This window comes from Gouania willdenowi, chromosome 7 (genome assembly GCF_900634775.1).
Source record: "Gouania willdenowi chromosome 7, fGouWil2.1, whole genome shotgun sequence".
NCBI classification, from domain to species: Eukaryota; Metazoa; Chordata; class Actinopteri; order Blenniiformes; family Gobiesocidae; genus Gouania; species Gouania willdenowi.
Window position 1 is genome coordinate 11,216,114 of NC_041050.1, and position 13,710 is coordinate 11,229,823.

Genomic DNA, 13,710 nt, shown 5'->3' on the forward strand with positions numbered 1-13,710 from the left:
ATTATTACTATTACTAACGAGATTTATACTTGACAAAGTGAAATTATAGCATACAGTTATTTAAGATTGCATGTTGTTTTATTTATTTATTTAAAGTATATACGTTGAAAAAAAATATTTCTAATCAGTATTTTTTTTTTTAAATTATTTTTCGCATGAAGTCAATAGACATTCCAGGAAACCCCATTTAAATTCCAGGCGACCCCATGGGGTCCTACCAACAAGGTTGAAAAACACTGGCTTAGAATTATCAATGATATTGTCATAAATAAGAAATAAAGGTTCAAAATGTGCTATGTTAACAATAATCTTAAGTTCAATACAATCTAAAACTAAAAGTAGTAAAAATAAATAAATAAATAATGTAATGTACATGAAAACATGACATTTTTTAGTTGACCGCTCCATTAAAGCAAGGTTTAACATGAGACAACACAAAAACTGGAGGGTTAAGGACCGTTACTCTAAATGATGAGGATGTATACATATATTCTGTTATAGTGATTGAAAGAAATGTTGGAGCTGTTGAATAAAATAGTGATGAAAGTTGAGCCACCCCGCGGGGAGCCGCGTGTACTACAGCAGCGGTTCATCGCCCGGATGGAGCAGCAGCCATTGGGGAAGTGAACGGGGCTTTAACGTAGCTGAGCAGGGCTCTTTCTCTCTGTGGAATAATAAAGACAAAGTAAGAGCCTACTGAAGACAGCAAGCTACCCGAACCTTAAAGCTCCACTCAGCGGCACACACACCGAACACCTGGAAGTACCGGGACTCTGCTGCTTCTCAGTCTCGGTCCATCCGAGGCGACACACTTGAACTGTGGAAGTTGGGACACAGCGGAAAATCTCCAGCTGAGCCTGCGCCGCCACTGCTAGCCACACGCTAAGCGGCACCAACTAGCCTCACGGCTAACTGCTACTGAGCTGTGAACTTGCCTTTTAATCACGGGGTGTGAAATCCAGTCACAAGCTAAGGCCCTGTGAAAATCCACGGACTTGCTTAATGAATTATGTCTGCCACAAGCATTGACCCTCAGGTAGGAAGGACGATGTACCTCTTCAGCTCAGCTAGCTACCTGCTAACGATTTATTGGGCTATGACTATTCCCCGGCGCAACGCTAGTTAGCACCTAGCATGTTACCGGTGTTGGAGATGTGCTGGTTTCCAAAGGAGCTTGTGACCGACTTTTGATTGATTCACTGGGCACTGCTATTTAGGGCCAAATTGTCTAAGTTTATGTTTCTAGCTGCTTCGTTTAGTGTCGTTTGATTTGTTGTGAAAATGTGTGAACTGTGAACGTGTCACGTAAGAACCGCAGGAAACAGGAAGCTAAAAATAACCTACTGTAAATCTGGATTTGTTATAAGACTGCAGTCCTAACTCTTAATTTTCATTTAATTTTATTTTTTAATTAATGCTCTTTGATGTTATTTATTTTAGTTGTAGGCTTCGAAGTAAAACAATTAACTAAATAAATAGCACTTGTATGCTAATACAATCCCACGGTGCTAGCAACAGTAGTTGTTTTATTTCAACCTAGTGATTATTAAAGTTCACCTATTGTGGCGTCAAGCTACTTTTTCCATAACACCCTCCATAACTTAAATTCCCGACTCACCCGGAAGTTAGTCACTAATTACATTCGAAACTAGTAGATCCACAACAGCAGGGGCACGGAGTTAGCAAGTTAGCGCTAAATCCGTGATTTTATAACCAGTTTTGTTGGGCTTGTTAAAGAAATGACGCCTCTGAGTGATGGTCCAAACCGTTTTCGCACTGGTTTAACTGGAGCTGTGTATTTGGTAACATATTTTGGTCGTATAATCTATCTATTGATGCGTACATAAAAGCTGAAGCCTGATAGCGTTAACACATTGACAATAAATGTTTAGGCTGACTTATTGTGTAGATACGATCGGGTTCATATGTTGAACTGCGTAGTTTAATCGACGTTTCTGACGTTATATTGTACTAAATACAAATGTACATTTCGTTAGTTAGCCAAATTCGTACGTGATTTAACACCGCCTGTGGTTTTAACTATGCAACGTGACTTTTTTCTTTAAACAGTCCAATGCACCACAAAAAAAGAAAAAAAAAGACCGATTTAATGCTTTAATCACGTCTTTGTTTACTTGAAAGGGTTGGGTAAATGTTTGTACTGTATTTGTTCAGACAGTAGTCTTATGCTCAATCCAAACCCATACATGAGTCTAACACTGCCCTCTCTGCTTTTGTTTCTCATCTCTTTTTGTTGTTGTTCAATCCTAAATATAGAGATCAAAGGGACAAGCATCAAAAGGTGAGTTGTAGATGATTCATACAATTTCCTTGGTTCATTATTTAATTACTGACTAAGACTACAAACAGTTATTTGGTAACTGAACTTGTTCTGGATTTGTTGAGGTTCAGTGTGATGACCTGGCTTTCCATCAGGGTGTAACTGGAATTTGTGTCTTGTTAGAGCTAGGCAATACATCAAGATTCAAGATATATTGAGATTTCTATTTTGGCAATATAGAAAATGACAGTCTCGCCATATATATATCATAGCTTATTTTGTATTAATATATTAGTTTTAGGAGGTGCTGCTTTAGCTACTTCTCAGAACGGCATGAAAAGCACAGTTAAATGGGTTTCTGTGTGTGTTCTAACACTACAGAACTCACTCACACATGCTGTCCCTTAGAGTAGAAAAAGGTTAATAAATGAGCCTCTGTGGCATTTTTCATCTGAAAATTTAACCCAGAATTGTTATTCTGGTCTGACATTATTTTAATTAAAAAATGTTGAGATTTATATCATATATCGCCATTTTGAGAAAAAATATATTCAGAGATGAGTTTTGGTCCATATTGCCCAGCCCTACCTCTTGTTGTGTTGGACAAACTGAAGCCGTCACAGTCAGCCTATACCAGGCCAGAGTGGCTATGGAAAATGTGAATGTGCACAAGCCTGACAGATAATTCAATTCAGCTGTTCCAACCACTGAAATGGCCACATGTGTAACACACCTGGGTCCGCGCACCACTTTTACAAACTACTGAGAGTGTGAAAGCATCTTTTACACCAATATAGTACAATTAAGCATGGCTCAATGTTAAGTTCCATCCTTTGGTTGTTCTTGAAATTTCTACACTATATTTGCTCTGATGTACGACGGCGTATTAGGGGCACATTAAAATGAAAAGAAATGTGAGCACTATGAGAATAAAGCCGTCATATTTTTAGATTACATTTGTTATATTTTGAGTAGTCATAATTTTATGAGAATAAAGGAGTATCTTAAAAAACCTCGTAACGGTATAGCGCTTAGAATTCCCTGTTGAAGTGAACGCAGCTAACACTGATATCCCTTAAATCGACTACTTCCAACCAGTTCCTCCTCCACTAAAGAGGCTATTTGCGCCAAATCGGTCTGGTTTTTTCATAAAAACAAACGCTAATGTCTGCAAAGTCGCTTTAAAGTCTTTATACTGATAACAGTGTAGTGATCATGTGAAAATGACGTTTGAAACTTAAGAATAATCTCACTATACTCCACATTTACATTTTATTCTCATAAAATAACAACTTTATTCTGGAAATATTATGGCTTTAATCTTGTAGTGTCCAGATTTTTATTCTATTTTAATGTGGCCCTAATACCTCGTCATATTGATGAACTCCAGAGAACGTCATGGTGTGGGTTATGTGGGGAAGGTTCACCACTATTGGCACTGTAAAAGAACCATTCCAAGACATTTTGCTCAATTTCATGTTCTCTCACAACCTAGTGGAAATAACTGGAATTATTGTTAGTAAACTGCTTAACAGCATTAACTTCTAAACAACATGTGCACAGAAGTTAGGAGTGATTTTTTGCTTAATTGTTGCTTCTGAGGGACTTGTTACAACAAAATCATCTTTTAAATAAAACACTGTATTGAAAGGTGTTTTCAATGTCCTGCACACATTTTGTATTTGGAAAAAAAATGTCCCTTTCAATTTGCAAATATAGGAACCAAAAAACAAGGCATTTAAATATTTGATATTAATGCCAGTTTCATTCAAATATGCAGTAATATTCATGTTGTACTCATATTCACATTGGCACACCCATCCATATTCCACAAATATAGATGGATAGGCTTTATTCCAGAAACGTAGTCCATATTACAATAAACGGACAATGTATACAATATGTTCATCAAAACACTATCTTAGAGAAAGGAACTTTATTTGGTTACACTGTCTCCATAAGGACTGTAAAGCCACTGATAAATAAGACAAGGCAAACTAATGCAAACTGTATTTCTGGTAAAAAAAAAAAAAAAAAAAATGTAAAAATATAAATATTAAAAAATAAAGTTGCTCAAACATGGATACATTTAATAAAAAAGCAAAATGTAAACAATGATCTAATGCACTACTCCCAGAGCCACAGAATTTCCACACAGCAAAAATGTTTATACATATTGCAGCCTGAACGATTCGTCATCTGATATGGATTAGTCGGTAATTATTAAAATTGTTTCATATAATCTGCTTCACCAATTATTTAGTTCAGCTCTTAAGGTTTCCAATAAGTTTGAAGTTGCAGTTTTTCGATAGTTTTGGATATTTGATCAGATCAATTATATGCTCAATGCTAATACTAGAAACAACAACAATGAGACAACTTGACTTAGTTATCAAGGTGATTTTTGTTTCAATTCTTATTACATTTGTCCAGCTTCCAGATTTAAATAGTATTTCCAACATTTTGTGATTAAAAGTTCAGTTGTTCAAGTGTACAGAGAAAAAAACAAATTATGTATTCATCACCACACTCATCTTTCTCTAAAAAACACATTCTGTAACTGTGTGTTTTTCATTTGATGTTTTGTTTTGTTTGTAGTGCAAAATGGTTCATTGCATCAGAAGGAGACTGTCCATGACAACGATTTTGAGCCGTACCTCACTGGTCAATCTACTCAGGTACTGTCGGCAACATTTATCAAATTATACTTCATAGGGGATACTATTATTCTCTTATCAGAATTGTTAGGGTGAAACTGATTTTCTTGTGGTTTTTCATTCCTTTAGAACAACAGCTACCAGTCTATGACCGACCCCTACCTGTCCAGCTACTATGCTCCTTCCATTGGATTTCCATATCCCCTCAGTGAGGCACCCTGGTCCACAGGAGGGGACCCCCCTATTCCATACATCACCCCTTATGGACCCTTGAGTAATGGAGACCATCACTTTATGCCGGACACAGTGTTTGGACAGCCCGGGGGCCTGGGCAGCAGTATCTACCCCCATAGGTTTAACTTTTTCCCTGAAAACCCTGCCTTCTCTGCTTGGGGCACGAGTGGCTCTCAGGGCCAGCAGACTCAAAGTTCAGCCTACGGTGGCAGTTATAGCTACCCACCCAGCTCCCTCGGGGGCACCTTGGTGCCTGATGGTCAGACGGGCTTTCACAGTGACACCCTGAACAAAGCCCCTGGTATGAACAGCCTGGAGCAGGGCATGGTTGGTTTGAAGATTGGTGGCGATGTCACGGGTCAGGGTTCGGGGGTGAAGGCGGTGGGGTCTGTGATCGGGGGACCCGTGGTGGCACCGACTGGTAACGGAGCCACGCCTATCGGGATGCCACCACCCAAACCCACCTCCTGGGCTGCCATTGCCAGCAAACCTGCTAAGCCCCAGCAGCTGAAAACTAAGGTGAAGCCAGGGATGCCTAACCCAGGTGGGGCCCTCCCCCCACCACCCATTAAACACAACATGAACATTGGGACCTGGGACAAAGGCCCGGTGACTAAAGTAGCTCCAGCTCCCCTGCAGCAGCAGCAAGCTCTTGGCCTCACTCATGGCATGCAACCTCAACCCCCCATGCAGCCCCCACCTCCCCAGTCCTTAGTGCAACCCCAGATGCAGCCTATGGCCTTACAACCCCAACCCCCACATCATCATCATCATCATCAGCACCACCAGCCCCCACCTCAACCCTACCAAAACCACACCCAGCCCCCCCAACCCCAAACCCGTTGGATCGCCCCTCGTAACCGCAACCAAGGCTACGGGCAGGGTCCCGTTCACGATGCTACTGGGATGATGGGTGTGGTTGGAGGGGGCAACAACGGCCCCCAGACGTCTGCCAGCCAGGGACCTGGTGCAGAGTCCCACCCTGTGCTGGATAAGCTGCGCGCCGCCCACAGCTACAACCCCAAGGAGTTCGACTGGAACCTGAAGAACGGCCGTGTTTTCATTATTAAGAGCTACTCCGAGGATGACATCCACCGCTCCATCAAGTACTCTATCTGGTGCAGCACGGAGCACGGCAACAAGCGACTGGACTCAGCTTTCAGAACCATGAACTCCAAAGGTCCCGTCTATTTGCTGTTCAGCGTTAATGGCAGTGGTCATTTCTGCGGTGTGGCAGAGATGCGTTCACCAGTGGACTATGGAACCAGTGCTGGTGTTTGGGCGCAGGACAAGTGGAAGGGCAAGTTTGACGTGAACTGGTTGTTTGTTAAGGACGTGCCTAATAGCCAGCTGCGCCACATTCGCCTGGAAAACAACGACAACAAGCCCGTCACCAACTCCCGTGACACCCAGGAGGTTCCTCTGGAAAAGGCCAAGCAGGTGCTGAAGATCATCGCCACCTACAAACACACCACCTCCATCTTTGATGATTTCTCCCATTACGAGAAGCGGCAGGAAGAGGAGGAGGAAGTTCGCAAGGTGTGTAATGTTGTCCATTTTAGTTTTTTCAAAGTTGTGGGCTATGTTTGAAATCGCATACTGACGTACTACACACTCAATGAGTACATACTGTCTACTACAGGGGTCATTAACTTCAGCTACTTGATAGATACTGTATAGTCTGAAGGGATACTAGCCAAAAGCATGTATTAAATACCACATTTTTATGGTTTGACATTAATTAGAGAATAAAATAATAGGAAGGGTAGCAGTAGGGATGGGAATCAAAAACCAGTTCTTATTTTGATAACCGGTTCCCACTAATCCAATTCCTAGGAATCGTTTGTTTGCTTGCCTGTCAATTCCGCTTATCGGTTCCTCTTACGTCGCAAATACGTGATGACGTCAATTTTTTCACGGAGATCCACAGAGTAGACACCGTGAAGTTAAACGGGCACTGGTGGCTCTGTATTTAAGAGTCAGTGATGATTTGCGTAGTTTTTTTGGCAGTTTAGGCGGTGTTTAAGGGTGTACTCACTCTGGCAACCGGGGCTGTTCCTAACCAGCTTTGTGCATGTGTGAAACCATGGGGGCCATTGTCTGGCCTGCGTAGGTGTGAACTGCACCACGGGGGGGGGGGGGGGGGTGACAGCCCGATGGTCCTGCTGGAAGAGGTGGTCCAAACAGTGTGCCAGATTGGCACGGTGGGCCGCGCATGCGCACACACAACTCGACCCGCGCGCAAAATGTGATGACATTGGCACCGCGCAACGCTTTAAGGCATATAAACATACGCATTCTGCAATGATAGCGGTGTCAGAAGTGCTCGTTAGCCGATGAAAAGTTCAGAGTTGGCGTTACCTGATGTATATGGACAACACCACAGAGAACTCATGGAGGAAGAGGACAACATGACCGTCAGGACTTCTCTTTGCTCAGCCGACAGCGGGACTGTAACGGAGTGTAGCAGCTCATCATCAGGTCCGGGTATTTCCGAGGGTATAAATATACATATAAACTAGGGATGTAACAATTCACTCAACTCCCGATACGATTCGATTCACGATACTGGGTTCACGATACGATTCTCTCACAATTTTTTTCATTTACAAAATGGGACTGTAGACAAATTTTTTTTTTTGGGAAAAAAACTAGAAAAGAGTGTTATTTTCCTTTTATTTTTCATTGTCAAAAGAATTCCTTGATAAACTATTCAAAACAATGCAATTTAACTAAAAATAAATCTTGAATTAAATAAATAAAGGAATAATACAAATGAAAATGAAGCCTATTAATTAAAATTCTGGTTCTATAATAAACAATTAACAATTGGACTTAAAAAAAAAAAAAATTTACGTCATATTTGTTTGGACCAGCAGAGGGCGCTGGTTACCCAGTGGTCGGTTGGCATGCAGATGTCTTGCAGTGAAGAAGAGAAGCTTTGCTAGCAGACAGGGCTAATAGAAAAACGTGACATTTACAGATATTCAAGTAATATTACAGATATTCTTTCGGTGTTAAAGGGGTAATGAATCATTTATTAACATATTTAAGAGTAGAAGGTGGCCAGAAAGAAAGTATTAGCAGACTCCGCCCGCCGCCAACACTTCCGGATAGTGCCCTCTGCTGGTTAAAAAAAGTACTGCGATTCAATTGTCAGAAAATCGATATCAACCGTGATACCTATGAATCGATTTTTAACTGCCTTACGATTAATCGTTACATCCCTAATATAAACACATACTACTGGTATAGTAACCCATATAAACCAAAAAATATGGAAATGGGACATTTCACTGCTGCAAATGTGTAACATATTACTGGTATTTTGTGGACAAGACACATGTGGTTGGCCATTATATAACCCAGAAAAAAATGGAAATTGGACATTGTACTGCTGCTAATGTATAAATAATATATATATATAAATTTTTTCTCCACCTTTGAAAGTTCTGATAGCATTTTAAGCGAGAAAATGACCAAGTAGAACATCAACGTGGTCATTTGATCCATAAAACTCACGTATACACCTTATTATTCCATAAAGCGGGTTACGTTCAAACTCTGTTTTTGGGCTCAAATGAGGGAAATTCTTAGTATCTCATTCCTAAACGCGAGGTATGTTCTTCTCTGAGTATGTTACCATGGCAACATTGTCTGTGAACTAAACCTGGTCGCTGGCAGGTTTTATCAAAGAAACCCTGGGTTTCTCCTTGGCTCCGCCCACCTGAACACCGTTTCTGAACACTTTATTGTACCTTAACACTCTTCTCTGAAACACATTAGTAACATCACACACCACAGACGTGTTCACATCATTTCTAATGTTTTTTTTTTTTTTTTTAATTAAACGGTAGTTTTCTTTCTAACATTGTGGATGCAGATCATTTAGTGAAAGACACTGGGAGGTTGATCTGCATTAAAACACCTATACTGATGTCTGTAGTAAAGTTCACTGAATACAAACCTGTGGATAATATAAAGGAGGAGATGACAATTTAAATGAATCTACTTTTAAGGCTTGATTGTTGTTTTATATTGTTATATAGTCAAATCTGTAGGTTACGCATCTATGAAGGTATGATGGCGTGGTAAATTGAAACGATGGGTTGCAGGTTCGCATCCCACTTCAGTGTTTTTTCATGACATTTTTTAGGACATGGAGATGACTCTGGCGACAATATCACATTAAGAATTAATGTAAATGATTCGATATCAAGCGGCAGTCACTGTCTTTATATCCAGTGTAACAGGAGGGCTCTCTATGCAGCCATCCTATGTTGCTGACACGTCTCCTCAAACACATTTTATTCATATTATTCACCGCTCATCATGTCACTGAAGCGATAAAGTGATGAAGCGACCAAAAAGTGTGACTAATTACGGGTGATTCAAGCCACTATAACCACTGAAGACTGAACGCACCTTTAGAACAGGCTCATATTCCTCAAACACCGGCTTATTTCACCCATTAGGGTAAATAAATCAATCTTTTCCGTTTGGCTGTCATGGCAGTTTGAGTATTCTCTGATCCATTGATGATGGCTTTTTATCGCGCGCGTGCACGTAAGTAGCCCAAGGTTCACACACTGATTGACCCACTTCATACCAGCCGTAATGGAATCCTATACCCAGAGTTTCCCATTGCGGGGTTTGTTGACCCAGAGTTTATGGATAAACTCAGAGTTTGTTAACCCTCCTTTACTTCAAAACAAAATCCCTATTTACAAAAGCGTTAAAACTAATGGAAGACGAGAAGAGATGCTTTTGTTTTGAAAAGGGGATGTTTGACTTACAGATTGAAGCCGGTCCCAGGACGATTTTACGTTCCGCTCGCAATGAGTATAACTAGTGTGCCCACCGTGCATACTTAAAAAATGTCCTGATATAGTGTACATCCAGGTATTTCTCGCATATGCAGTCTATCCATACTATCTATACACTACATATTAAATTTGACGTCAGACTTAGTATGAGTAGTATGACATTTTGAACACAGCCTTTAACAATGAAAGTTTTTGTTCACGTTCACTAATGGTTCATTATAATTTTCATGGTTTGACTGATTCTCTTTTTGACAGACTTTTGAACCTGCTCCAATACAGAGCCGCTCTCGGTTGGATCAGGTACGCATTTGTCTTGTTTTCTTGTTGTTTTGATGATAAAATGTAATTATTTTTCTGTACTTTGATTCAATATCTTTAGAGCGTTTCTCCAATGTAATCTTCTTTTTTCTTCCCCTAAACAGGAGCGCCAAAACAGGAGTAAACAATAGAAGACATTTATTCATGGCTTGATCAACAGTTACGTTAGGACTTGATTATAAAAAGACAGAAGAATATGAAAATGCGACCAAGCCCTTCTTCTTTTTTTTTTTTTCTTTTTCTCCCTATTTAACCCCAGGTCGATCTCTGCCAGTGTCGAGACTTGTGCTTTTTCTGCCCCATGTACCACCACCTCTTGTGCAGGGATTAACAAGCTGATTTGATGTATTACCTAGCTGCCACCTCACTTTTTAGTTGAAGTTATTTTTTGAACACATTCTTCCCTTTTCACCACACTCTCTTCACCCACTCCCTCCTCTTTCCAATTGGAGTCAGAGTTCGACTGCACCACGGTGAAAAACAAAATATCTGCCACTTTATATTTTCAGTACAATCAGGAACGGATGTGTCCTGCCCCTTTTTGTCCATGTGGGGGCAACATTGCCATGCTACAGAGGTTTAACTGTGCCAACAGGGTTGGAGGATCCCGAAGGCAATAGTGGAACTGTTTGATAAACTTCAATAGTTTATTTTTCATTCAAATCAACAAAATCTCTATTTTTTTGGGTGTACTACTGAGAGTTTTCATTTCAGAAAACCTGTTTTCTGGAGCCTTAATGTCTTTTTTCTTTTCTTCTTCTTTTCCCTAATTATTTGGTGACTTCTCAAAAAGTACTGCTCAAACAGTGACACTGCTGGAGAAATCAGGGATAGTGTGAAGTCACACGGGACTCGAGACATTTCAGAGGAGGAGCTGCAAAAAAAAAAAAGGCCTCTGGGAAAGTTTTAGCGGGTGTGTTGTCCACAGCCAGAACTCTCACCGTTCAAATCAGAAAATTGTACGATTGCCATTGTTCGCACCCCTACGCTTTGCTTTCTGTCTATGTTGGTCTAGAATGGGGGTCTTTTTCTGTGTTTCATCATGTGTACACAACCCAAGTCTGTGAGAACTGTCGCATCACCATTTTTAATTGCTTTACTAAACTTATGTAATGATGTATCTGCCACATTGAATGAATTGATGCCGTTGCGATTTTGTTCCACAAAAAAGAAGGGGGAGGGTTCACATATTTGTCCATTCACCGTCATTCTGTCTTAATCCTGTTTTCGTTGAATTTCTTTTTTTTTTTTTTGGTCTACCATGTTTGTCGTGATTCTAAGCTTTAATGTAGGAGCCTATATATTCATGGAGAAAGCCTAAAAATGTATAACCTAAAATTTAATGTAACTGATTTAATATCAAGTAAGAAGAAATAAGAATGAAATCTGGTTTCTGTGTGTTTTTTGGGAAATAAGTTTAGACTGAAAACACTGATCACGACACGGGGAAGTTCTCCTAAATATTTAAATGACAAAAATAACAACTTTAGGATATTTAGAAAGGTATATTTAACAACCTGCAGCTTGTCCTAAATATGGGAATGCTGTTTTTGGTAACACTTGACGTTTTATACATGATGTAGACATTACACTGTCATTAGCATGAATAAGGTGTCAAAGGCTGTCATTAAGTGTTGTTTGCTTAAATGATGACACCTTTGGAACTATGTTGGCATTTTTAGGGTTAGGTGGCGGGATCTAGTGGGGGTGGTTAGGGTGTAGGGTATCGAACGAAACTTAATGACAACTTAATGATAATGACTAGGGGTGTAAGTCATCTGTCTCATTCTGATACAATTATCAGAACGATTCAATATTTGCCGATGTCACATAGCCTGCCATGATTCCATTTAGAGGCCTGTGATTGTCATCAGACAAGAATTTATTTATTTTTTGTTACACATTAAAGGAAAACAATATTGATACATATTGAGAATTTTATTGCCGGCATTTACATGAAAAACATTCTTGGAAAAACCTTTTTTCTCACCAACTAAGGTTTGGTGTTTTAGCAAAAAAATGAAAGCGGAAGGCAAAATGGCGATGTTAATCAATGTTTATACTTGAGATCGATTTGACTAAATCATTGATCAATCGATTAATCTTTACACCCCTAATAATGACGGCCTTTATGTATAAAACTTCAAAGTAAAGTGTTCCCCTGTTTTCTTTGCCTTTTAAATATGCAGATACGCAGAGCGCGCTGATTTCAGTGCGTTCAAAAAGAAAGTGGATGATGTCTACGGTGAACTGGAGCTATTAGGCTACGGTAATTATTTCTGTATTTCTAGGTCGCAGTGACACAGGTACACCGCCGCTTACTTTTGTTTTAAAGACAATTTTGTTTAATTTGGGTTGAAGATTTATCAGGGTTGAGCCTCAGAAACCAAATTAACTTTGATTTTCTGCTTGAGATGATCAAATATATTTATCTGTCATTCTGGTTATGGTATATATATAGCACATCAAGCTGTTTAGTCACGGTAGATAGTGTATGAGCGGTGAGCCTGGAGTCTGTTAAAGCTGTACGTGTTAACGCAGGTAAATGAGTGCATTGTGTTCCTGGCCAGTTTGTCTCCTCCCTTGACCAAGAGAACTTGACCTCTCAACAGTAGCCTTTCTTTTTTTTTTTCACCACCTTCTTACCTGCACTGCTGGGTTCGATCCAAGCAATACGGTGAAAGCTACTCAGTCGTTTGGCCCTCACAGGTGTAAGCAAGTTCGGGAAGCTGAAGAACGCGATCAAAGTCTGTGTCACTGTCACAGCCGTCTTAGCCTCAGGAAGCATAACGTGATTCCAAGTGCAGATTCAGGGCTTACGTTCACTTTAACCAATAGCTGTTGGAGGACGTCTGCTGTGAGTGGGGTGTCGGGTCAGCCATGAACGTATATTTATCAACACTATAGAAGGATCTATATACTAAAATAAATTAAACTAAAACTTTGAATATCTTATAAACCACAACTGAAGTGGGCGTACCTTGTTGAAAAAGACCCATCTTGGTTTTTCTGTAGAAGAAATCCAGCCTTAATAAAGTGTCCGATCAAAAATCCTTTTGTCTGGATCTGGTTTATTTTGCTGTCATAAGGATAATTTAAGTTAGCGCAGAGTAAAATAGATTAATGTGGAGGTGTAGGTATGTGTGTGCTGCTAAAGTGAAGTTGTGTGTGTGTGTGTGTGAGCGACAAACGCAAACGTCTGTATGCCGTGATCCAAACAGGGACCTACAAATCAGTGACACCTTCAAAGGCCTATATCTGAATATTATGTCATTTATTGATACATGCTCCAAAATCAATTACATTTATTTACATGCAGCTGAAGGAGCCACATTCTCATTCTCTGATTGGGAGCTGTCCATGGTGCTGATTTCTCTTTCGATGAAGCTGCCAT

At 40.1% G+C, this 13,710-nt stretch overlaps 1 protein-coding gene across 2 annotated transcripts; it reads left to right on the plus strand.

Annotated features, from left to right (window-relative positions):
* Positions 1-572: 572 nt before the first annotated feature.
* On the plus strand, positions 573-13,369 carry LOC114466651 (YTH domain-containing family protein 1-like). 2 transcript variants are annotated; one of them, XM_028452264.1, is made up of 6 exons: positions 573-1,036; positions 2,278-2,302; positions 4,880-4,959; positions 5,068-6,711; positions 10,254-10,298; positions 10,421-13,369. In XM_028452264.1, exons 1-6 carry the CDS (start codon positions 1,010-1,012, stop codon positions 10,445-10,447), a joined length of 1,848 nt encoding a protein of 615 aa, XP_028308065.1. In that variant the 5' UTR covers positions 573-1,009; the 3' UTR covers positions 10,448-13,369. The 2 variants fall into 2 exon arrangements, with proteins under 2 accessions (XP_028308065.1, XP_028308064.1); XM_028452263.1 differs by lacking the exon at positions 573-1,036 and adding an exon at positions 1,048-1,802.
* Positions 13,370-13,710: the final 341 nt, after the last annotated feature.